The 24786-nt window shown below is 57.5% G+C and overlaps 1 protein-coding gene across 3 annotated transcripts in view; it reads right to left on the reverse strand.

Annotated features, from left to right (window-relative positions):
* TLN1 (talin 1) overlaps positions 1-24786 on the reverse strand; it is a 51617-nt gene that overhangs the window by 17322 nt on the left and 9509 nt on the right. Inside the window, exons 1-27 of one of the 3 annotated variants that reach the window (XM_053407742.1) lie at positions 19518-19594; positions 15264-15427; positions 14901-14998; positions 14594-14723; positions 14262-14414; positions 14010-14152; positions 13235-13362; positions 12881-12941; positions 12503-12607; positions 12104-12259; positions 10339-10440; positions 10035-10111; positions 9753-9933; positions 8552-8665; positions 8124-8441; positions 6888-6986; positions 5762-5929; positions 5182-5476; positions 4871-5037; positions 3652-3780; positions 3414-3527; positions 2650-2763; positions 2385-2519; positions 1903-2031; positions 1715-1817; positions 1291-1499; positions 1085-1204 (exon numbers count right to left, since the gene is read on the reverse strand). In XM_053407742.1, the coding sequence (XP_053263717.1) occupies positions 1085-1204; positions 1291-1499; positions 1715-1817; positions 1903-2031; positions 2385-2519; positions 2650-2763; positions 3414-3527; positions 3652-3780; positions 4871-5037; positions 5182-5476; positions 5762-5929; positions 6888-6986; positions 8124-8441; positions 8552-8665; positions 9753-9933; positions 10035-10111; positions 10339-10440; positions 12104-12259; positions 12503-12607; positions 12881-12941; positions 13235-13362; positions 14010-14152; positions 14262-14414; positions 14594-14723; positions 14901-14998; positions 15264-15393 (3678 nt within the window). In that variant the 5' untranslated portion in view covers positions 15394-15427; positions 19518-19594. Of the gene's footprint in view, positions 1-1084; positions 1205-1290; positions 1500-1714; positions 1818-1902; positions 2032-2384; positions 2520-2649; positions 2764-3413; positions 3528-3651; positions 3781-4870; positions 5038-5181; positions 5477-5761; positions 5930-6887; positions 6987-8123; positions 8442-8551; positions 8666-9752; positions 9934-10034; positions 10112-10338; positions 10441-12103; positions 12260-12502; positions 12608-12880; positions 12942-13234; positions 13363-14009; positions 14153-14261; positions 14415-14593; positions 14724-14900; positions 14999-15263; positions 15430-19517; positions 19595-24786 lie in introns of those variants that run through there. The other 2 variants (XM_053407741.1, XM_053407740.1) reach the window with 2 other exon arrangements.

Consider the following 24786-nt stretch of genomic DNA (forward strand, 5'->3'; position numbering starts at 1 on the left):
GCTATGCCCCCTCTTCCTTGACATGCAAAGAGACATTGCCTATTGGCCAGAATAAATTACAGCAGCACCTCTTCCCTCTTCAGAGACAAGACCCAAAGGGCTTCACTTGGACCAGGGATAAAAGCAAGAGTCAGGTCCACCTGCCCAGGTATTACTTGGCTGGGATGGATCTGCTGATATTTGTACCGCTCCTTTCATGGACGTGAATTAATTTTTTCTTGTATCCATGGGACAGCAGGACGACCTGGGAAGAAGGGGCCAGATTCTCCTTCGTTGGAGGTTTTACAGCAGAAATCAAATGGTTGCCTGTCAGGGATTCTCTAGCTGTGATTCCTGCACTGCAGGGGGTTGGACTAGATGAGCCCTAGGTGACCCTTCCGACTCTACAATTTGTATCCTGCCCCAGAATGGCTTTTATAACAAGGAGCAGGACAGAAATGCTTTAAGTAACTGAGGGCCCAGGGCATATTTCCCCTGTAGCCCCTCTTTGGCCTAGACCGGCCCACCTCCTGATGCCCCCAGAGGAAGGGCCTGTCCATCGATGGGGGCCAAAGCCCCACAGTCACTTGAATCCCCCCTCAAAAAAACAGGAGCAGGAAACTCTCGGCTGGATCCTGTGGGGCAAAGTGGCCATGCAGAAGGGAAGCTGACCTCCCGGCACTGGCGCCCCTGTGGTTTTTTGGGGGGTGGGACTGGATCTGATGGGGTTTTGCTCTGCAGGATCACTAATGCTGGGGAAACCCAGCCAGATGGGCGGGGTATAAATAATAAATTATTATTATTATAATGCAGAGGCAGTCAATGGGGCAGCCCTAGAGCCCCCGCTGGACTCCAGCCACGAGCGAGACGTTGTGCGACTGTCGGGGTGTGTTGTACCTGGGCCATTTTAAAAGGGGAGGGATAACTGCAGCCCAGAGGAGGGTGGGCAGACACGCTGCCCTGGGTTGTACAAGGGCCCCCCAGTTTGCTAAACTGGTCCCAGAGCTGAGTGGCCAGGAGACAGGCCTCCTCGAGGGCCCAGACCCCCCAGAGGGGATGCCCTCTGCCCGCCTGCCAAGCCAGAGAGAGAAGGGAAGGGGCTCACCGAGTCAGCCAGGAGCCTCTTGCTGGCCTCGCCCACCGTGCGAATGGCGGCGTCCACATCCCGTTGTCCAGGAAGGCAGTTGACGCAGCGGTTGAGAGCCTGAGAGACGGCCTTGGCCACCTGCCAGGAGAGGGCAGAGCGGCTCAGTGGGGAGGGCCACTTCCCCCCACCCCACCCACAGCCCCCACGCCAGGCCGAGGGCTCACCTGCGCCAAGCGCTGCTGGCTCTCGGGGTCTCCCGGCTTGGCCACGGCCTTGCGGGCCTCCTCTATCAGGTTGCCGGCCTTGTCCATGACGTCGCCTGCGCACTCCAGCATGGCAGCCTGGACCTGCGGCTCCTCCGAGTTGGCAGCCACTCCGCGGGCAGCTTGGCTCAGGGAGCGCAGCGCATGGGCCACATCGCGGGCAGCAATCCCTGGGGGAGGAGGCAGGGGGAGAGGGCAGCATCAGCCCCCCAGGCAAGGACCCTCCCTCCCCAAGAGGGGGTGAGGAGGAAGAGGAGGAGGATGGGGCCAATCCAGACCCAGGAGGAAGAGAGGGACGTATCCTGAACTATGCATAGCAACAGCCAGGGGGAGGAGCAATGGAGGCTGCTGGTGGGGAGGGGGTTTGGGGGGCACAGAAGAGTACCTGTGTAGTTTTCGTTGCCCTGGGCAACCTCTCCCAGCAGCTGGGCGATGGCGGAGCTGACGGCCTTGGTGCTGTTCCCCAGGTCCTGGGCGCTCTTCTCCATCTGCAGGACACACAGAGTCAACAGGCCCCTGTGCCCGCCGTGCTCACCCCACGCCTTCTGGCCCCCCATGCCCCCCTCGGCTCACCGTCTCTCCCGGAAGAGGCTTCAGCTTGCCCTCTCTGGCCGCCGTCTTGGCTTCCTGCAAGTCCCTCTCCAGGCTCTGCACCAAGCTGAGGGCCGAGTCAATCTCCAGGGGGCCGCAGGCCTCTTGTGCCTGCCGTGGAACAGGAGGGTGTCACCCCCAGGGGGCGCCACACATCATCCCCAGCCCCCAGTCCCTGCCACCATCCCACACTGAGGGCCTTAGCATAGAAGACTGGCAGAAGATCTGTGAGGAGGGAGGTCCCCTTCACCCCACAGAGAACCAATGGCCACAAGGCGCGAGAGGAGGAGGAGGAGGAGGAGGAGGAGGAGGAGGAGGAGAAGGAGAAGGAGAAGGAGAAGGAGAAGGAGAAGGAGAAGGAGAAGAAGAAGAAGAAGAAGAAGAAGAAGAAGAAGAAGAAGAAGAAGAAGAAGGGGGGCACGGCTGTGAAGAGGGCAGGCGGCTTGACGGCTCCTCCTCCTTACCTTCTGTGCTGCTGTGCGAAGTTCGGCCAAGGCGGCTGCCAGGTTCTTGGCGCACTGGCTGAGCTGCATGGCGGAGGCCTGGTCTGAGATGGTGGGCACCGTTGCCTTGGCCGCAGCCACCATCTTCCCGCCGGGCTGCAGCGGGGGGAGGGAAAGGAGAGTGGTGACCACAAGGAGCCCCCAATCCTGAGCAGCCCCCCACCCTGGGTTGCCCACACAACCGCCCCCTCGCCCCGTGGGCGCCCTCCGCTGCCCATGCCCTCACCTGCAGAAAGTTCTGGCTGGCAGCAATGAGAGCCAGCTGGGCGCTGGGGCTGTCAGGCTGTGACTGGCTCCCCCGGACGCCCTGGACCAGCATGGGGATCTGGTCCGCCACCACCTGGAGGAGGGCGGGAGAAAGAGACTGTTGGGGGGCCTCCATCTGAACCGCGTCCTGGGTCCTTCTTGCCCCAGAGGTGCCAGGAGAGCGTCTGTGGCTCAGGGGAAGCAAGAGGCGCCCGTGGTAGCAAGTACTTGTGGCTGGTGCTTCTGATCAATGTGATAGCAGCCATTCAATAATAATAATAATAATAATAATATATTATTTATACCCCACTCACTCTGGGCGGCTCCCAACAGAATATTAACCACAACAACAACAATAAAAAAGCAATAAAACATCAAATACTAAAAACTTCCTTAAATGTGGCTGCCTTTATTTATTTACTTGGCAGCAGCCTCCTCTGTCAAATGAATGAATGTATGACGGCTAACATAATGTCATGTTATGGTTATTAATATCGCTATCAGTATTGTTATTAAAATAATTGTGTTACGCACTGTGGGTTTTTGTGCTGCAACCTGACCTGTGATCTTTGGATGAAGAGTGGTATATAAACTTAAATACTAGCAATGGTCCCAACAGCAACAATGAGAGGTTGGGATGGCCTCTCACCCCCCCCCCGCCCAGCCAGACACCCACACTGAAGCCGGGGGGGGGGGACAAGCCCAGCACTCCCCTCCCTCCCTCCCTCCCTCCCTCCCTCTCACCTTGCAGCTCTGCACCAGCTGCTGGTGGGCAGCTGGGTTCTTGTTGGTGGTGGCTGCATGCTGGGCAGCTGCGATGGTTTGGGTGGCGGCGGCCGCTGCTTGCTTGGCTGCATGCTGGGGAGAGAGAAAGTGGGGGACGGGGTGAGGCCAGGAAGGCCCCTCGCTCTGCCCAGCCGGCCAGGCCATGGCAAGCAACGGGCATGGGCACACACACACACACGCCACTTGCAGCACTCACCTCCAGCCGGTGCACCAGCTTCTTCTTGATGGCGTTCTGGGCGGCTGCGTTGGTGGCCATGCGCAGCCCCTCGGCCGCCTCCCGCAGGCGCTGCTGCTGCTCCTCGCTGTCTGGGTGGGCTGCAGCCCCCTGGTGGGCAGGGAGCAGGAGGGGAGGCTGGTCAGAATGGCTCCCGCCAGGCCGCCACCCACCACCACCTCACGGGGACCAGGAGCAGGGAGTCTGAGCGGGCGAAGAGGCGCCAGTGAGGCTCCCCCCAGGCGCCCAGGGGGGCACTGGCAAGGGGAACCGGCCGGCTCTAGCCTGGTGCGGCTCCCAGGAAATGTATGTGGCTGGCACCAGAGGGCGTGAGGACAGGAGGAGAGGGCATCACCCGGGGGAAGTGGACAACCCCCTCCCTGAAATGGGATGCAGCAAGGAGGGCATCATTGTGGGCACAGACGTGGCACTCAGTTGTTGCTTTCCAAGGAAGGGGGACCAATTCAGGGTTGGGGAGGCTCTCCCCGGCCACAGCGCCTGCACCCTCCCTCCACAGCCAGAAGCAGGACATGAAGTCATGGTTCCTGAGTTGCCAGAGGGTGGTCTAGATGACGCTTGGGGCCCCTCCCTCCTCTACAATTTTTTTTTAATAATATTTATTCAAAGTTTAAAGATTACAGAAAGAAGAAAAGAAAAGTTAAACAAAACAAATCAATACATTACAATACATAGAAAAGAAACAACAAAAAACAATACAGCAGAACAAACAAAAAAGCAAAAACAATTAAAAACACACCCAATATTTCCATATCTTTATCTTTCATTTACTTGTTTCCTTGACCTCCTCACACCTCCCTTTTTTGTATTCTAGTTCAATTAGCTATTTCAGCAAATCCTTTCCATCTTTCTCAATTTTTGTTCTATAATTTATCTTAATACATCCTAACCTTAATTTTTCCCCTTTGGCCCATTAACCATCCATTTTTACTTAATTCTTTATAACATTTCCTCCCTCCTCTACAATTCTTTAACCCTGTTGCTGGGAACTCCGAATGGGGAGCGTCACTGCTGCCACCCTCAGGCCCTGCCGCTGGCTAGCCCCCTGGGAAGAGGAGGCAGGGCTGGAGGGGCCTCATCCGGCTGCCAAGGCACATGGGCAGAGGTACGACAGGTAGGCCTGCGCCCGCCCCCCCTCGCTCCCCTGCCAGGCATCTGCCCAGCCCCTCCACCGACGACAAACCTTGGCTGCCTCCACCATCTTGGCCGTGGCGTCGGCCAGGATCTTGGCCGCACTCAGCAGTTTGCGCGAGTTCTCCAGGTCCGTCTCCCCTTCGGCATCGGCCTTGATGGCGTTCACCAGGTCGGAGGTGGCTTGAGCCAGGATGCGGGCCTGACGCACCATTTCCCCTGGGGAGGAGGAGGGGAGAGGTGAGGGCCAGCCCCACAGACGGACCCTGAGAGGCCCTCAGCCATCCCTCCCGCCCATGTGGCCAGCCCCCCCAGCCTCCGTGGATGGGGCCCAAGGGGTCCCTCCCCCCAAGGCCCGCTCACCCGCATCCCCCATGGAGCTGAAGATGTTCTCCGTGACGTTGAGGATGGTGTCGGTGGCCTGGTCGTAGCGGCCGATGGGCTGCCCGCCCCTGGCATGCTGCTTGATGTGCTCCAGCAGGTCGTTGAGGGCCTGCGTCACGGCCGTGGCCGCCACCCCCACCTGCTTCAGCAGCTGCTCGTCGCCTGTGGCCGCCTGAGACGCGTCCACACAGCTCTCCACCGACTTGGCCACCAGCTTGCCAGCTTCCACCAGCTGCTCCTGGCAGACGGGCGAGCTGATGGTGGGCGCCACCACCTGCCAAGGAGGAGGAGGAATGGGCAAGGCACAGGGCAGTCAGAGCAGTGGCCCAGTCTGCCCCAGCCCCACCAGCCCCACTTCCCACAAGACTAAGAAGCCATTCTTTCGGGAGATGGCAGGGGCCGGCTTACGCTCCGCCAATGAGGGCCTTCTCCAAACGGAAGCCCAAAAGTGCCCCAACGCCAAGGCGGGTGCTTCCTGGAACAACCAAGGCCAGCTGCTGCCCCAGACCCTGAGCAGGGCCAGGGTGCCAGGGGTGGGTGCTCAGGGCCTGCCGCTCACCTTGGTGCAAGCCACCAGCTGGGAGGTGGAGAGGGCGCACTGCGTGGCGGCAGCAATGACCTGCGTCTGCAGCACCGAGTCCTCCGTCTTCTGGGCCACGTTCTTGGCCTTCAGGACCAAGGCGGCAGCAGCACTGGCCACGGCCTTCGCCAGCTGCATCAGCATGTCCTGTCGGGGGGGCGGGGAGGAAGGGGCGGCATTGGCTGGTTGCGCTCATGAAACATTCAGCAGGGAAACCCGAGCCGGGCAAGGAGGGCCCTTCCAGGCTCTCCTGGCACAGGTGAGATCATCCTTCTTCCGCCTCTGCCAGCACAAACCTCACCCCTCTGTGCTCCTGCGGCACTCAGCCCCCCCCAGACACCCCCCCCCAACCACCACCCTCTCTGGCCTCAATCACAGGCGCAGAGAGCACCGCGCACCAAACCCATCACCAAGAGGAAGCGCCCACAGCCCCCCCACCGCAAGGACCGGGAGGGGGGAGAGAAGATGCTCGGATTCCCCTGTTGTCGAAGCTGCCAAGACCCCACATGGGGCGCTGGGGGCAGAAGGAGCCCCAGTGCCGGGAGGCTGGCAGGGTTCCCTGGCATCTGTGGGAAGATCTGTCAGCGCCAGCTGCTCTCCCAACAGAGGCCCCTGCTGACTTTGCTACCATGCCATGTGGCGGAGAGTCCCACAGGCAGCCTCCTGGAGGTCCTGCCAGATCTTGGCCTACGCGGACCCTCTGGCCGGTGATCTTGGGGGCTTCCTGGCTTGTGGATCAGAGCCATCCCACCAACTGGAGGGGCCAAGGCTCCTGCAACAGGGGGAGCCGAGCATGAGCCAGCGAGAGCAAGTGCCCCAAGCCCCTTGGCCAGCGAGCCCCACTGATTGGCAGCAGCGCAGAGGAGGGCTCTGCCCCAGAGAGCACAGCCCCTGCTGGGCTCAGGCCCTTTACCGTCTTGGGGTCAGGGGCGGACAGGGTCCGAGGGCGCCGACTCTCCACCATCTGCACACGAATCCACAAGACAAGAGAGGTTACTGGGCCCAAGCGCCACCCCCACTGCCCATCCTGTGCCAGAGGGCAGGCGGCCTGCGCCAGGCTGTCCTCCGCCAGGTGTGCCCCAGAGGACTCCCGCTTGCCACTCACCTGGAAATGGGGGTCGGCGTCGCTCTCCCCGATCTGCTGCAGCAGCTCCCCACTCGTCTGCCCCACGGCGCCTGCAGCTTGCAAAAGGTTCTGCCGCGGCTGGAGGAGGAAAGGGCTGGAGGTTAGGGGCGGCCCCTGAAGGCAACCCACAAGACCTAAACCCAAACAGGCAGCCCCTCGTGGTAAAGTCTCATTTGTCCAGCTGGGAATGGCTGTCACAGAAAGTGGGCAGAGTTGGGTGCCTGTCACATCTCTAGAGGAACGCTGTCCCTCAGAATAGGGGCAGCCACACGGAAGGCTCCGCTCAGAGTTAATGTGGAGGTTTCTGGGGTCCATGGAGGCTCAATGGAAAATCACAGCATCACAAGTTGGAAGGGACCTCAGGGTCATCTAGTCCAACCCCCTGCAGAGCGCAGGGCTCTCCTGGGTGTAGGAGGGTCAAGGCGGCCTCTCAAGGGGGCTCCAGCACATTAACCATGACATGTTGGCTGAGAACCTTTTGGCGCCGCCAGGCTTCTGAAGACATTTGCAAAAAATGTTTTCTGTAGAAGTTAACTGAGCTGCGGTTTTAAATGTTGCTGTGATTTTAATGTGCATATATGGGTCACAAAGAGTCGGACATGACTAAACGACAACAAACCGTATTTTTTCGTGTATAAGACGCCCCTGTGTATAAGATGCCCCCCTTTTTGGGACTCCAAATTGAGAAAATGAGGGGAGATTGCCCAGACTTGATGAACTTTTTTTGGGGGGGGTTGCCAAAAATTGCTCACCTGCAGGACTGCCACAGCCAATCGCACACACACCAATGAAGCCATCAATCATATGCACGCTCACCAAAAGCAAGTGCCAATCGCCCGCACAATTGCCCCAGCAGCCAATAGCCAGCGGACCCTGCCGCAACCACCAACCCTCCGCAAAAACGCCGCTGACAATCTACTGCTCGCGGCAGCCACCAATCGCCCGTCCCACCTCTCCACTCTCTGTGTATAAGCCGACCCCAGATTTTAAGCATTATTTTCAAATAAAATAACCTCATCTTATACACGGAAAAATACGGTATGTTTTGAAACCACTTTGATCTTTTTTTAAAAAAATTGAGATTGCGTAATACAAGTATAAAATCACAGGCCTGCGGAGTGGGAGGGGACCCAAAGGGTTGCCTAATCCAGCCCCTGCAAGGCAGGAATTGCACTGAAGAGGAGCTTTTCCCTGGACCCAAGCGGCCAGGCTCACCTCTGCGCTGGAGGGCTGCGCGGTCTTCAGCAGCTCAGAGACGGCCCCCGCCAGGTTCTTGGCCGCCTGCAGGAGCTGCCTGCCGTTGCCCCCCTCGTCCTCCATGAGGGCGGCCAGCAGCTTGACCCCCTTGGACATCTCCGTCAGGTTGGAGGAGATGGTGGTGACGGCGCAGCCCACGGCCGTGTAGTCCGTCTCGGCCGGGTCGCCCGCCGTCAGGTTGACCACGGAAGCCGTGCCGGCCGTGATGGCATCCACCTGGGAGTGGATCTCGTGCTTCGACTCGTCCATCTTGTTCTTGCGCCAGGCTTTGGAGGCCTGGGGGGGAGGAAAGGGGGCCGTTATTCCAGGACTCCACATGGGAGGCTCCCCCCCGGAGGGTATGCAGTCGCCCCCAAGGGCCCCTTCCCTTGGCCAGCCCCACTCACCGCGTCCTGCCCCATGGGGGGCAGTGTGTCAAAGTCCTCCAGGTTGGACTGGGCAGCATGGACCGCCTGCATGCTGGAGAGGATGGTGCCCGTCAAGGCCTGCTGGGCAGAGGTCTGCAAGGAGAAGGAGAAGAAGGAGAAGAGGAAGAAGGGGGCACAGCTTGGCCCTCTCCTGGAGCCCAAGGGCCCCTGAAAGGAGGGGGGCAAGCAGAGAGCCCTGGGTGGGGAGGGGCACCCGTGGGCTGCGATGTGGGTGGGGCTACATAAGCACCACTCCCAGGGCCCTCAGCTCCTGAAGGTAACAGGCCCCTTTCTATGTCTATGTTGTCCTTTGTCAAAAACAAATTGTCGCTGTCATTTATGGACCCAATACGTATCTCAAGCCATTTGCACATAACAAAATATGTGTTTTATCCAAGTAATTGTTGAATTGAAATACAATTAAAAGGTGTATATTAATAGTGAAATAGAATTAAGAAGAAGTATATTAATATGAAATAATTATTAAGCTCTAATTAAAAATGACTTTTTATTCATAACAAACTTAACAATGCAAACACATTGGCATTTGGCAACAACAAAAGTTCCTTTTGAAACACAATTTACAAAGACTCAAAATCTAGTCTCTAGGAACTTGCTATAATATGAAAAAATAATAGGTGTAAATACTGTATATGATGCAAACTACTAATAATTATAAATATCAGAATGTAGGCCTCCTATATATATAGAAAGGAGCAAACCAGTGATATTTGAGGGAGCAGACTAGCAGGTGGGGCCCATGACTTATGTCATAGGAGCCTACACAACACAAAACACGGTATGTAGGTTTTATTTCATTTGTTTTTTATCTTATATTTTGGAAATGGACGTCCAGTCTTTTTCCCCTTTAATTTTTTTTGGGGGCCCCCAAGATAGGGGGGCCTTAAGCTATAGCTTGTTACCTTATACATAAATCTGGCCCTGACCACTCCCCAGCAGCAGCCACGGGTGCAAACAGGCCCAGAGGGAAGAGGACTCTGTGAATCATTGACTTGTAGAGGTGGACGGGACCCCTTGCAGTCATCTAGCCCAACCCCCTGCAAGGCAGGAGCTAAAGCATCCCAGACGGCCGGCCACTCAGTGCTCTTCGTGCTTCTTGTGCAGAGAAACGGCTTGGTGGCCCCCGTGGGAGTGGAGGGGAGAGGGAAGGGCTCCTTACCAGGGGGGGCATGTGCCCGCGGTGCATCTGCCCGCTGGTGATCTGCTGCTGGGCCTGGGGCATGGTGCCTATCTGGAAGTTCTCCGGCCCACCGGCGCCCAGGCGGATGATGCCCGGCAGGGCCAGGGAGCCCGTCTCAGCCTTGTTGACCTGGTTGAACTGCTGCTGGAGGACGGTGGACCTGCGAGGCAAGCGGAGGGAGGGAGGAGAGAGGAAGCACCCCCACTCCGGGCAGCGGCAGCCCCCCCCTACCCCACAGCCCTCCTCTCCCTCCAGACTTACTTTTTGGGGGAGACGGACTCCTCCAGCATGGTCGATTCCTCGTCCCCTTCCAAGCCAAAGTGGTCTTTGCTCTTTTTCTGTGGGGCAGAGAAGGGGGCAGGCAATGACGAAGGCGGCCATGGGGCACAGGGCGCAGAAGAGCCTCTCAGCACCGCCAGGGCAAGGCAGCCCACCCTCCTGTTGGGGGTCATCCTTCCCCTCGGCCAGCATCCTGCAGCGCCAGCTTGGCCTTGCCCTCCCGCATGCCCAGGCAGACGCCACGCCTGAGGGGGGCACCCCTCTCCCTGCCTCCCCACAGCCTCACCTTCTTCAGGATGATGTCAATGTAGCCGGCAATGAGCTGGGCAATCTGCTCCCCCTCCGTCGTCTGGACAGAGTAGTAGCCGTCCTGGTAATCCCCAAAGTCCTGCAAGAGGAAAGCAAAAGGGTCTCTCTCTCTCCCCCCGGCCACCGTAGGGCAGCCACCAGGTGGGGGAAACTGTGAAGCCAGATGATGATGATGATGGTGATACCCCACCCATCTGACCAGGTTTCCCCAGCCACTCTGGGTGGCTTACAGCATATCTAAAAACAGAGTGTGAGCTGCTGGGAGCCTGAAGGGCCCTGCCCTGCTCCTCTCCCCCGGCTTGGGACAGGGCCTGGCTGGCTCCATAAAGGACTGCTGCTGCCACGGCTGATGGGAAGAGAGGCCTCCATTTTTGTTTTTGATTTCATTTTGTTTTTAAATTGCTTTTATTTTTTATCCACGTCACTTTAAATTGTGATTTATATTGTTACGGAAATTACGGGGGGGGCACATCTTTAAAGTTAAATATTACAAATATTATGCCTGAATGTATCCTTTCGACTTGACAGCTCAGGGAAGTAACCTAGCTTTAACAATCATATAAAATGAACTCCTTTGCCAGTTCCCTCCATTCCAAAGCTATTTTCCCCTTGAAAAAGGACTCCAAAGGACTCCAGGAAGTTCCCAGAGGTGACAATTGCTGAGCTGATTGTTGGCCAAGGAAAGCCTAATCCCATCCAAAGACTTGCCAAGGGGCCAGACATGCAAAGGAACTTCTATTGTACTTTGGGTGGTGGGACTTCAGAGGTGTTTGCCTGTGCTAATCTTATACCTGAGCCTTGCCCTGCCATGTCTGCTTAGGCTAATCTTGTACCAAGGACTCCTCTGGACCTTTTCCCCAAGGTTAAACTAGTGTAACCCCTGTCTACCCCTCCCCTTTGGTGACATGTCAGGGATGTAGCAATGATGCTGTACGAACTGTATTCTGGGATATGGTGGGAAACTTTTAAAAGTCCTTGTCCTCCCATCCTCGGGGTTCAAAATTCCTCTTTGAACCTGTTGCGCTTTAAACTTTGGTCTACAGCTATTTGCTCCAGTTGGTGGCTGGAATCCTTCCTTTATTCTGCAGGGACCCAAGGGCTCTGCCCGACCAGCTGGGGGACTGAGCAGCCTCATACCTAGATTTTTCCCGTAACAATATTAATGCTGTATTCTGAGTTTTAGATTTTATGATTTATGTGGAAATTGTTTTTCCATTTGGTTTTGTACTTTTTGATGTGTTTTATTTATTTTTTATGACTTTGGTTATGTTGGTAATTGCATAAATCTTGTCATGTTGTAAGACGCCTTGAGCATTGTTTTAACTATGGAAAGGTGGCAAACAAAAGGATGATGATGATGAAACATAATAAAAACATCAAGCATTAAAAGCCTCCTGTTACAGGGCTGCCTTCAGATGTCTTCTAAAAGTTGTGCAATTCTTTATCTCCTTGACATCCGAAGGGAGGGTGTCCCACAGGGAGGGCACCACCACCAAGAAGGCCCTGCACAGCTCCATCCTCATTCCAGACATTGTCTATTGCAATGTTCAGCTGGTGATGCAGCACGATGTTGAAAACCAGCTGTCGCTCAGCCCTCCCACCTGCCTGCCCTCTGCTTGCAGGACGCAGCCCCAGCTCAATTCTGCCGCTGCGCTTCTTCCAAAGGACACTCGGGGAGGGGGCAAAGAGAGTTGGAGATGGCGGGGGGAGGAAGAGGAAGAGGAAGGAGGAGGAAGGCCTACCAGCGTGAAGCTCTTGGGGGAGGCGGCCCAGCGCTTGATGTTGGTGAGGTTCCACTCCTGGATGACCTCCTTGGTCTTCTCATCCACCCTCATGACACATTCCTTGGTGATGCCCAGCAGGCGGGGGACCAGCTTGTTCTTGCCCTTCATCTTCTCCTGCAGGGGGGACATGTGGGTCAGGCCCAAGGGGAGCCCTCAGCTCCCCCGCCCCCTGCACTAAGGGGGCACCAGCCACCCCAGAGCCACCGTGCCCAGCTCAAAGGGCGAACATGCAGGAGAGGCCCCCCCCAGGCGTAGAAGTGCCAAGGGTGCAACAGCCCCACCTCAGATGGAGGCAGGGGGCTCCCCGAGCACCCTGCCCCCCGATAGGGCAGAGAGATGGGGCAGGGCCCCCCTCACCTTGACCAGGAAGAAGGAGACCCCGTAGGTCTTGAGGGATCGGGCCAGCTTCACGTAGCGGACCTTCGCCTCAATCTCGCTCATGTTGCCGCAGTTCTTGTGGGCCTGAGGGCAGAGCAGGGGGGGTCACTCTTCTGCTGCTCCCACCCCCAGGGAAGCGGCCCCCTCTCCCGCCAGAGCCGCCCCACACAGCAGGGGTGTCCCAGCCCCCACAGGGGGTCCTCCTGTCAAAAGCAGATATTTTGCCAGGCACAAGGTCTGCCCCACCCCCAAGCCCACTCATGGGGGGAGGGGGAGGAGTGCCCCCTGTGAGCCCCCTTCCCCTGGAGGTCCAAGGGGTCCCTGGTTGCAGCCAGTCCCCCCCCCGCTTCCACTCACCATGAAAATCTTGCGCTCGCCTTTCTGCTTGATGTACTCCTTGGGCAGAAAGTCCTTGAGGCTGAGAAAGGGGAGGAGAGGGGGGGGCATGAGCGGAGGGAGAGCAAGGAAGAAGCCCAAACCTCTGCTGCCCAATCCAAACTCATCCCTTGGGGGGGCAGTTCTGCCCAGAGCAAGGAGGCCTTGCCCAAATGAAGGGAAGTGCAGTGAAGAAGCCCTGGCGGACGGCTGTCCAACCTTGACTTGAAAACCCCCCAGGAAGGGAAGGCCACTCGCTTCTGCGCGGCACCCTGTGACCCAGTTTCCCCTGGCACCCCGCTGCGAAGCCCACGCCAAGCGGGCAGGGGCACTCACTCCAAGAATCCTGGCTTGTGCTTCTGCTCATTGTGGGGGCCAAACTGGATCTGGCACTGGAATCCCGCAAACTCGCAGGCCTTGTCAAAGGAGACGGGGTGGGAGCCGTTCAGGATGTCGTCACGGGCCTGAAGAAGGGGGCGGGGCACAGGGAAATCATTCTCCTGAATTAATTCACAGTTCATTCATATCTCCTTAATGGGCCCTTCCCCTTCCCTCCCACTCTCTCCCCAAGGATTTTGGGCTGCGGGGGGGGGGGGGGAGAGACCTGCTGCCCACTCCACCAACCCAACCTTCATGGCACCTGCCAGGTGTACCTTGGGGGTTATTTATTTTATTTCACAAAATTTATACACTGCTTGATTGTAAAAAAGAAAAACAAAAAACCCAGCAACCTCAAAGCAGTTAATAAAAAGAGAAAACATTAAAATTGAGTTAAAAGCGTACAGAAAGTAAAAATACTAAAACAGGTTAGAACTTACTTCTACTTTCTAAGCATGGGGAGGGGGGTGTCTAAACAAGAATGTTTTTAGCAAGTGCCAAAACGTGCAAAGCAAAGGCACCTGCTTGATATCAAGAGGCAGGGAGTTCCAGAGGGCAGGTGCTGCCACACTAAACGATCGAATGCTTACAAACGCAGAAAGTGGGGCTTATGTGGCATCTATGGCGGGGCCCATCCCCCTGAGCAGCCGCATGTGGGCTGAGGGGGTTTCATAGGTAAACTGGGGTTCGGATAATGCCCAAGACTTGCAGGATTGTGTGACGGGAACAGTACCTGCACATAGAGCAGGTTGAGTTGCACAGGATCCCGTGAATCCACGTTTTGGTCCGAGTAGAAGAACTTCCGGCGCAGGAGGAGGGTCTCGCTGTCATCGATGCCCTGCTCTCGGAGGGTGCGCCCGTGGTCCAGCCAGTTCACTGTGGGGGCGCAGAGAACGTTGGGAGGGGAGGCAGGGGGAAGGAGAGAGACCCCCCCACTCTTTGCTCCTGGGACCTTGTGGGTCGTCCCCCCACCCCACCGACTTACACTCATCGTCCGTGTGGAGTTTCTGCTTGAGCTTCTCCATCTTCTTCTCATCCCGCAGGAGCGTCTTGTCCTTCTTGAGGGTCCCCGTCTGATCCTCCTTCTTCTCCTCCACAATTTCCCGCACCAGAGAGTACTCGTCGTAGTTCGTGATGCCTGCGTGTCAAGAGAGTGGGTGGGGGGAGAGAGGTCAGCCCCGCCAGACAGGGAGACATTCCCAGAGAAGGGCCTCCCTCTTGCCTTCTGCAGAGTGAGACAACGTGTCTCTCTGTTGGGGGTAGAGAGCCCTTCTCTCTCCCTCCCTCCCTGGATCAAGGCCCCCCCCACCCGCTCACCGATTCTGGCGCAAATGGTCATGAGTATGTCTGTGACCGTCTTGGAGTCGTCCACCATGACCGTCTTGACCGTCCCATCCAGCATCCGGATCTTCAGGGGCCTCTGCTTCTTCTTGTACTCCAAGGTGTCCTGGAATGGGGGGGGGCATCAGAGAGGGCCGGAGGAGAGAAATTGGGGGGGGGGCAACCCAGAGTGGGGGGGCAGGGGAGGGGAAAGAGGGGGCCATGCAAAGGAGGAGATGCCCGCCTGGCAAGGGAGGGGGCGGCCAGGGGACAACCCAGGCAGGGAAGGAAAGGGGGGACGCACCCCATTGCGGAGCATGTAGTAGTCCAGGGCCTTTCCAGCTTCCAGCCAGATGCCTTTCTTGGGATCTTCGTCTGACAGGAAGAGGCCAAAATCGGTGGCTGGAAAAGAGCAGGAAAGACTCTCCCAGGACAGGCCAAAGGGCCCAGTGGCTGCAGGCGGGCTTTGGGGAGGCCCAGCCCCCCCGCACTTGGGCCTGAGGACCCGCCTCTGCAGATGTCCCCCAACACTCCCCGCCTTTCTTCATCAGAAGGGCAGGGCCCCCTCTCTTGCCTGATGTGAAGAGATGCAGCTGAGAATACATTCAACGCCCCCCCCCCAATATCAGCTGCTCCACCCTACCCAACCCCCCTGCCCCTGACTTACGCTGGCCCATCTGCGCCTCCGGAACTCGCTCCCGGATCATGCGGCAGGCGTCGTACACCATGGTGGACGGCTCAAACTGCATCGTCTTCACCACGTTGCCAATGCTGATCTTGAGGGATAAGGCAACCATGGTGGCGGCTGGGGGGTCCCCACTCCTGCTTCACCTGCGGGGCAAAGAGGGGCCACAGCCGCTGGTGAGCAAGACCCCCGGAGAGGCCACAAGTCCCTTCAGCCAGGAAGCACTCGCTGAAGCAAAGGTTGGTCAACTGACAGGTGTCCCTTCCAGCTCGACCATTCAATCGTTCCAAGGCTCCAAGCCCACTTGGGTGGGGATCCACTCTTCCCCCCATAAGGGCCCGGCTGGGACATCGGGGGGGTGGGGTGCAAGGTAGAATCCCACTTGTCTTTTCACAGCTGAGCCTGAGGTTCAGTGAAGCTGCAGGCAGTGGGAGAGGAAGCCTCTTGGGCACCTGCGGTGGCATGCCCAGGGGCAGGGCGAACCGCCCACGGTGCCCATAGGGATGGAACAGGGTGCTCGGCATCCCGTGCCGTCCCTGTGGGCGCTGCACGCCCTGTGCCGTGTCATCCCGTGCCACCAGGAGTATTTGCGTGATTGGTGCTCAGATTTTCACAATTGGCGAGTGGCGCTGGCACCCCCGGCCACTCGGCGGGCAGTGCTTGTACCCCCGGCTGCCGCAGCTGGGAATGCAAGCACTGCCCGCCAGGGGTGCCAGGCAGCGCTGCCCGCTGATCATGGAAATCCGATTGCCAATCGCATAAAACCCGCTGGGGATGCGAGCGCTGCCCGCTGGCGGTGCCAGGCTGATCAGCAGGCGGATTTGCGTGATCAGTGGGCGGATTTTCATGACAACGACCGCACCAGTCACAAAAATCTGGCCACTGGGGGTGCGAGCGCCGCCATGCAGGTCCGCCGGGGGGGTTGTGTCCCCCCCAGGCATGACACCCGGGGTGGACCTCATCCACTTGCAACGCCCCTGGCTGCAGGTTGGTCAGGCCACCAGGCCAAGGTGAGTGAAGAACCTCCAGTGCGGGATGGGAGGGGGGAGAAGATGGCAGAAAGTCAGAGCATCATCCCCCCCCTTCCAATGAATCTCCCTATATTTTTATTTGCAGGGACCCCCTCAGGTGCTGAGCAATGCTGGGTTTCCCTTGATTAGAAAAGCGGTTTGGCGAAAGTGGAAGACGGAGCTGGACCCAACACAAGCTACCCGGGTCCCCAACACAAGTCACCCTGAACTGAGGGAAGGGTAGCAGTTCCAGGAAACAGGGCAGTTCTAGCTCCAGCCAAGACCCTCCTCAATTCTGTGCAGTGTTAGAAACTCAAGATATATAAGCTAGGCGCCAAATGGCTCCTTAAACCAGGGTTACAGTAGCCAAAATGGAAGGTTTAGTTCCCATTTTTGTGCCAGATGGCTCAAAAGTCGACTTTTTGGTTCCTGAAATTCATTCTGGTTGTGCAGATAGAACACAATGGATAGAATTCTATGGGATATGCAGAGCCAGGATAGCTCAGGGGGTTACAGTGTGGTCCTGATAACACCAAAGTTGCAGGTTTGATTGCTGCATGGGGCAGCTGCACACTCCTGCATGGATGATCCGCAGGGTCCCTTTTTTGCAACTGGATGGGTGATTCAGGGGGTCTGCAGGAATAAAAGAACGTCTTTGGTTTTTGCTGCTGCTGCGCTGCAGGCAAATCAGCTGCTATCCTGCAGACTCCCTGATTCACCCAGCAGAAAGAAATAAATAAAAATAAATGTTGCATCTGTCTTTAAATATAAATATATAAATGGCTAAACATTCTGTTTCGGTGCGCACCAACCCCTCTCGCTCTCCAGGCTTCAGCGAAAGCCTGCATTCGCCCCATAGGACGCACACACATTTCCCCTTCATTTTTTGAGGGGGAAAAGTGCATCCTATAGGGGGAAAAATACAGTAGTCCAGACCTGAAGATCCCCAAGCAGGCACCTCCAGATGGTGGAGATGTCAGGCGCCATCCTGGCACCCGGGCATCTTCCTTTGGTTGCAAGCGGCTGACAGCCAGGTGCAAAAGGCGCCTGGTGGATTTTGATCGTTGGCCAGTGCCCACCTAGTCCAGGAACCTGAGGTCCTACTCCTGGTCCCCCCCTCCAGTTCAGACCCCTTAAAGTGTACATGCTGCAACAATATGCATTTTTACAAACTACCAATTCATTTTTAAAAAGGACAATACACAATCAAGTCATTAAAACACCATATAATTATAAAATAATAAAATGGAGAACAAATGACCAACACCAAATCAAACTGATTCTGCAGAAAAAGCTTGGCGAGACAGAAATGTTGTTATCGGGGGCAAATTGCCCAACTGCGGGTGTCTGGCTGGCTACAGGAGTGGCGGCGATCCAGAGGGCAGGTGCAAGGCCCCCCATGTTGGCTGTGGGGGAGCCAGGGGGCCTCTGCAGGCGAGGGAGCAAGTGGCCCCTGCGGCTGGGAGGCAGCGGCCCCAGGACTGAGCAGGAAGGAACAGCGAGTCGCTCTGGAGTGACAGCCCTGCTGCCCAAGAGGAAGGGAGCTGCCAGGAGCCCCGGCTGATAAGACCCTGCGGCAAAAAGGAGCCAGAGATACGGAAAAGTGGCTGGCGAGGATGACGGAGAAACCGCAGGAGGGAAGCGTGTGGCTCCAGGCTTCACTGGAAGAAGAGCCTGCAAGATCAGGCCAAAGGGGGCACGGAGTCCAGCTCCTGTTCTCATGGCGGCCAGCCAGGTACCTTTGGGGGGGACCTGCAAGCAGGACTCGGGCACCAGAGCCCTCTCCCTGCCGCCCTTTCTGGCAACTGGCTGTCAGAAGCATTGCTGCCTCCGCCACGGAGGCTGAGAGGAGCCAGAGGAGCAAGGAGCCCAGGAAATGGAGGAGGCAGCCAGCCAACAAGGATCTTGGCAAACTCCCCCCGACACTTCTTCCAGGGACCCCCGAGGCTGGGTCCCCTCTTTTCAACGGCTCATCTGAACAGGAGGTCCTCTTCCACCCGATGGGCAGGGACCCCAGGGACCCGCCTTGCTGGCTGCCTTCTAGGGCCCTCAAGGGCGCCAAATCTTGGCCCCGTGAGCCAAGGGGCACCTGAAGGCAGGGTGAGAAATGCAAAGACAGAAGCTCAAATGACCCCTTCATCCTCAGTTACGGTCACCACAGCTGTCTAGTTGCCTTTTCCCCCAGAGAGATTTATTATTATAGGTTTACAACACACAAAAACATCAAATAAAAGGATCCAGAATAAAATAGTGACCAGGCATCTCCATGCTGCTGCCTGCCAGTCGGATGGTGGAGATGTCAGTTGCCCAACCCAGTGTCAGGACACCTTCGCTCAGTCACAACTGGACCCACTGCCTGAACTGCCTGCTGCACCTTAGACCAGGGGTCACCCACATGGCAACTACATGGATGCTGGTGCCCCAAGACCTTCCCTGGTGACTACAATGTGCCCCCCTTTGCAGAAATTGAGCAGGAAAGAAGCATGCTGTATTCCTAGCCAACAGAACAGGGTGTGGTGTGCCTTCTGTTGTGGTGTTTGTGTGTGTGATGCCCACCTGTGGCTTGCAGGTGGGGGACAGGAAGGTGGGCGAGCCTTGCCTTAGACTCAGCTGTCTAGACAAAGGTCTCCTGGTCCCTCCTGGGCTGGGTTAAACCAACCCTTCTGCCCACCAGATCTCCACCAGCCCAGCTGAGCACCTGAAGAACCGCAGGATGTGGGCAGCTGCAGCCTGGCAAGGGAAGCCAACTCTTTGGGGGGTTGGCTGGCTCCCACCAGGACAGGGAGACCCTCTGGGTTTGGGGAAGGGGCTGCTGAGACCACCACTACCACCTGGGCAATAAAGGAACAGAGAAAGAGGTCTCGCAGCTCCCTTGCAGCTCCAAGGGACCAGATCCCCCCAGCCTGCCCAGCTCAGCTCCTCTGTGGTGTCCCAGTGCCTGGACCCAAGGAGCTTCATCCTGCCCTCTCCTAGGAAGCTGCTCCAAGCACCAGAGGGGCCCCTGCCAGGCCAGGAGGGAGGGAGGCACTCTCTCCCTCATCCACTAGTCTCCCACCCTGGCCAAAGCTGTGTACGGAGTGGACTCCCAGAGGCCTTTGGGGGCCTGCTTTGGGTTCACCTACTTGCCCCCTGGCACCATGCCTCACTGGGCTGTGAACCGGCTCGTGAGCACCCAATTCTGAGCAGCACAAGCCCCCCCCCCCCGGCCAGGCCCAAAGTGTCTCACTTGGCTGTGCAGGTCTTGGCCAGCTGTGCTCCACCACTGGAAAGAAGCAGCTTCCGAGCCAAACGGGCCTCCCAGGGCCCTCAAGCAGTGGCCCTCCTGCTGCCCCCGGGCTCCGCTCTGAGCAGTCTCTGCAGCTAGGATTGCCTCTGCCTGCCTGGGCACACAGCTCCTCCTCCTGCTGCTGCTGCTGCTGCTGCTTTGCGCTCCTCACCCCCTCCGCCTCCTTCCTCCTATCTCCTCCAGCCCATTTCCTGACCGAGACCAGAGACCAGCCCGGCTCTCCCCTGGCCTGAGCCTCTTCCGCCCTGGGCCAGTTCCGCCCTGCCCCCTGCATGGCTCTCATCCTCTGCCAGGAACTGAGCTCAGGGGCAGGAAAAGGTCCTGCCAGTGACCCCGGAGGCTCAGAGTCCAGCCTGCCATGGCCCTGGGACAAGGCCAGGAGCACAGAGGGAGTCTCCAGGAAGGGAAGGGTCCTTCAAAACTGGGTGCCATGTTTGTCCCATGTGGTTGGGAGACTGTGGGAGCACCCACAGAGGGGGTCCAGGCAAGGGATGCAAGCTCCCAATGTGACTCCAGCTCCTCACACATGCCAGCTATGGCTCAAAGAAAATGCAGGGCTCCTCTTCTTCCTTCTCATCAAGGGGACGGACTCAGAAAGAGTTTGCCAGAGGCTCCTTTTGCGGCTTCCGCTTTCCGTCTGCTGCTGTGCTGACTGTGGGGTTTGGGGACCAAGAACTTGCTAGCCATTCTGGGAGGCTGGTTGCCCCGACGGCGAGTCACCAGGCAAGCTCCAGCCTCACCCACAGTGTTGCAGGCGCAGGGAGTGGGCGGTGGGTGGGATTTTGCAAGAAGGGAGAGCAAAGGGAAACAATTCTGAAGCGGCAGCGGAAGCACGAGAAAGGCAGCAGGAGCACTGCAGGGCCCCCAGCCAGGCAGGGGCTGCTCCTGGGAGCCAGCGCCCGCTCCGCACTGGCCCCAGGGTGGAGGGGAGGCAGAGCGCCAGAAGCAGAAGCTGTACGTGGCCCAGGAGGAGGAGGCAGGAGGCGGATGAGGAGCCCTCCCCCCCCCCCCCGCTCCACAGAAACATTCCAGGCCTGCATTCTTGAGCAACTCAGCAATGCAGCGCCTGCAGAGGCCCAGGCTCCCCATTGGCTGACAGAGCCCATCGGGCAAGGGGAGGGTTTGCCCCCCCCACAGGCCAAGGAATGTCAGAAGCACCCTGGCAGAGGGCGGCACGTGCGGCACAAAGGCACCAACACCCCACCCACGCGTGCCACCAACCCTCCTTCCACCAAGGAAACGGGGAGAAGCAGCACCATTCCAGGCACAAAGCAACGCTTGCGCCCCTCTGCACAGACCTCCTGCCACCCCCTGACTTTCTCCCCACGCTCGCCCTGGCTCTGTAGCCAATGGGGAGTCTGGGCCGGCAACCGGATCAGCCGCTGCCCTTTTGCCCAGGAAGTCTGCCAGCCGAGCTGCCCAAGCCCAGAAAGAGGCAGTTTGTGTATCCCGCAGCCAGCGCACGATGCCTCTTCCAGCCGCCTCCAATTAGGGGCATTACTCAGCACATGCCGCCTCCGGAGGGATGGGATCCGTGTCAAGAGCCAGCAGGAAAACCAGCCTTTCACAAGAGGAAGGAGATCACATGTGGGCAGCATCATGGAGCTGAAAGGGTCCTGGGAGTCCACCCCACCCCACCCAATTTGGTAAATCCAGAGCCAGGGTCCCCCGCTGCATGAAGACCCTCTGGCCAGGCAGGTCAGCCAGATTGTGTGGAAGAAGAAGGAAGGACGGAAGCCCACAAGGAAAGAGGCAGCTGAACTTCAGGCGCCTGCATATCCATCATCCCTGTCCAAGGCCCATCCAGGCCAGCCCTGTCCAGCTTCCCACAGCAGCCTCTCCTGGGGAGCTCAGGATCCAACCCTGGCTATTTGGCTGCCAGCACCTGCTCCTGGCAGGTAGGGTGTCCCCCCCCCCGCTGGTCACAGAGGCTCTGTTTGCAACTAGCACTTCCAACTGGCATTAGTTTAAGCTGTGCATCTGCCCAACGGTTCTCCCAGGCTCCTTCTGCTAATCCCCGCCTGGCGACTGGTCTCTTGCCAAAGCTCTTCCTTCGCGGCCACCAGAGCTTCTTGCATCTACAAGATAAGTTGTCTTCTGACACACGCAAGGCAGAGAGGAGAGGCCTGGGGCTGCCGTGTCAAAGGTCGTGCAGATCCCGGGAGGCAGAGGGGAGTTGGTGCCTCCCCAGTCATGCCCACGGGTGTCAGTGCCCATGCTCAGACCACCCAGAATCTCAAGACAGGAAGGTCCAGGGGGGAGGCAGCCCAAGGGGGTGCCAGGCAGCAGCTAAACATGGAGGGGGCAGCACCAGGCAGATGCTCTCCCAACTGCCCCCCTCAGCTGTGAGCTACCAGAGGCCCCTTGACAAGATGCCCCAGAGGGAACGCTGTGAGGGGCTGGGCTCCTCAAAAGACCGGCCTGCTCAATGCTAGGATTGCTGCTCCCAGTCCCCAGGCACCAAGGATAGCCCTCCTGCTCTCAGGGCCCCAGCAGAGATGGAAGATGCGCAGGGAGAAATACCAGGCACGCTCCCCCCCCCCATGCCTTGAAGCTTCGCCTGCAGATGCTGCAAGGTGAAGCAGAGAGGATCTTGCGAGAGACAGCGGGGGGGGGGCTGGCGGCCAGGCGAGTCCCCCAAACAGGAAAAAACACGTCCTTGCTGACAGGCAGCTGCCGAGGGGAGCCAGCTCCACGCTGTCTAAGGTGTCACCCAAGAATGCAGGCCTGAGTCAAGGCTTTGGCTTCTCATCCTGCAAGGCAGCAGCCGGACGGATCCAGGACCAGCCAAAAGGACTCCTCAGGAGGAAGAGTCAGCCAGCAAAGCAGAGCTCTGGAGCCCATCCCAGGAGAGGCGCCCAGAATCTGCGCCCAGAAGGTGCAAGTGGGGACGAGGCAAAGGCACTGAGGGGGAAAAGGGCTCCCCACGGCCGGCCGCTGGTCCTGGTGGGGCGATTCCTGCCACCTCCAACAGCCCAGCAACAAAGGTCTGGCCCCCAGGAGCCGGAGGAGGATCGGGCCTTTGGGCTCTGCTTGTGGGCTTCCTCCCCACAAGGCTCCTGGCAGGTCAGGGGGGGCAGGTGGGTGCTGGCCAGAGGTCCAATCCTGCTGCAAGGCTCTTCCTCATACGGAGGGGCCAGCAGAGAGCAGGGTGGGAGCAGGGGGGCCCTGAGCAGGTCCGAGGAGCCACAAGGGGGGGCCGGATGAGAATGGGAGCCTCCACAGGCCCCACACCAGATGGTGAACCCCTGAAAGGAGATCAGGAGTGTGGGGGGGGGAAGACTCTGTACACTGAAAGAGAAGGAGCAGCTCCCACAGAAAGAAACCCATCACTCTGGGGGAAGCCACAGAGAAGCAGCGCAGGATTGCAGGGGGCTGGACTAGATGCCCCACCAGGTCCCTCCTGACTCTACAACACTATCATTCTGCGAAGGAGTCCCTGAAGGGACAGAGCTGTGCAGCCAAGATCCCGCACCTCTGTAGCACCCCAAGGTCAAGTGGGTTGGCCCCTTCGCAAGCTGGCCTCCATGTGCCCCCAGGGTACCCAGCCACTCCTCCTCCCAGGCCTCCGAGGGAAGGCCTTGACCCCAGGGCAGAAGACAAGGGCCCCCCGTCCTTCTCAACCAGCCCCCATCCTTTTGCCAGAGTTGGGAAGTCCCCCTTCCAAGCTCTGCAGGGCTCAGGATCGCTGAGAAAGCCAAGCGTTCGCGGGTTCTGCTTGGGAGCAGGGCTCAAAATTAGCAGGGAGCCAGGTGCATTTTGCGCCGAAAGAGTCTCCATTTGTGAGCATCTCAAAAAGTCTGGGTGCCATTTTTTGCGCCTGGCTGACACTCAAGGATTACTGAAATGTACATGATTTGAAGCCTCAATGGATATTTTAAGGACAGACAATATGTTAAGAATAAGTGTTTTGAAATCTGAAGTACGGTACCAATATTTCTGTGGTAAACACCAAATTAAACATATATTAACAATTTCTGATAAAAATGTGTCACTTATGTGAATTGTGTATTAATTCATGCTATGTTGAAAGTATTATATGTGTTGGTAATGTGTATCAGTTTTTTATTGACTGTTTTCTTTTTGGAATTAATAAAGCATATTAAATATATATATTCATGCTTATTAAAATAATAAATAAAAAGTGCTGCTCCCCCCAGTGACGACTAGACATTATGTTTTGGCACCCACAACCCAGGTCCCAGAAGCCATTTGGCTCCTAGCTTTTCTATCCCAGTTTCTAACGCTGCTTGGGAGGACCCCCCCCCATGGAGGAGTGGGAGGGTCTTCTCTGCCCCACACCCAAGTCTCAGCGCCAGTGTTAGAAACTGAGATATAACATCTAGGAGCCAGGTGGCACCTTCAGTCTAGATGATAGTTTCCAGAACAATAGGTCTAGGCAGATTTTGCATAGCAAATGGTTTGTGTGCCTTGAGTTTTTGGTGCTGCGCTGCCCTGCAGATCAGCTGACTGGTGGGGCATCGCAGCCATGCCAGCCTGCCAGATAGATGGAGGTGTCAGGTGCCAAACCTGGAGACCAGACATTGCCACTTTCTCGCAAAAGGCCAGTTGTCTGTCGTGAAACGCGCCTGGAGCCCAGCTAATTTCAAACGCTGCTCAGAGCCTGCCCTCCCCATAGCAAGGGGGCTGCCAGCACACCTGCCAATTGCCAGGAGGGGAACTTGATGCTCTGTCAATCGCATCACCTCCTGCGCTCTGGCCTTTTCATCTTAAACTGTTTCTGGGACGTCATAATCATTTTTAGCATCCTCTGTAAACTGCCCCAATAAGTGTTTTGTTTTGTTTTTTAATAGAAGAGCATTTTACAAGCAATTGGGATTGAAAGTGGCCACCAGCTAGGCTAGTCTTGAAAAGGGATCAGACACATGCCTGGAGCAGAATGCGACCCACAGCTAGGGACCGCAAGAGCTCTGCTGTGTCTCCAGATGCTGGGATTGCAGCTTCCCCACTGGGGCACCTGGGCGGCCGGTGAGAACAGGATGATGGGCTAGCTGAGCCTTGGCCTGATCCAGCGGGGGGGGGCAGAGGGAGGAGGGGCTGCTGTCCTGTCTCTTCCAATGGCTTTCGGGGGGGGGGCTGGTTTGGGTTGCTGTTTCCTCCCTGGTGTCAATTCCCTGGTGGGGCAAACCATCCCTTTGAAGCTGTTTTCCAAGAGGGTCAAGCACAAGCTTTGTAAGGGAAAATGATG

This window comes from Podarcis raffonei, chromosome 11, assembly GCF_027172205.1.
Source record: "Podarcis raffonei isolate rPodRaf1 chromosome 11, rPodRaf1.pri, whole genome shotgun sequence".
NCBI lineage: Eukaryota > Metazoa > Chordata > Lepidosauria > Squamata > Lacertidae > Podarcis > Podarcis raffonei.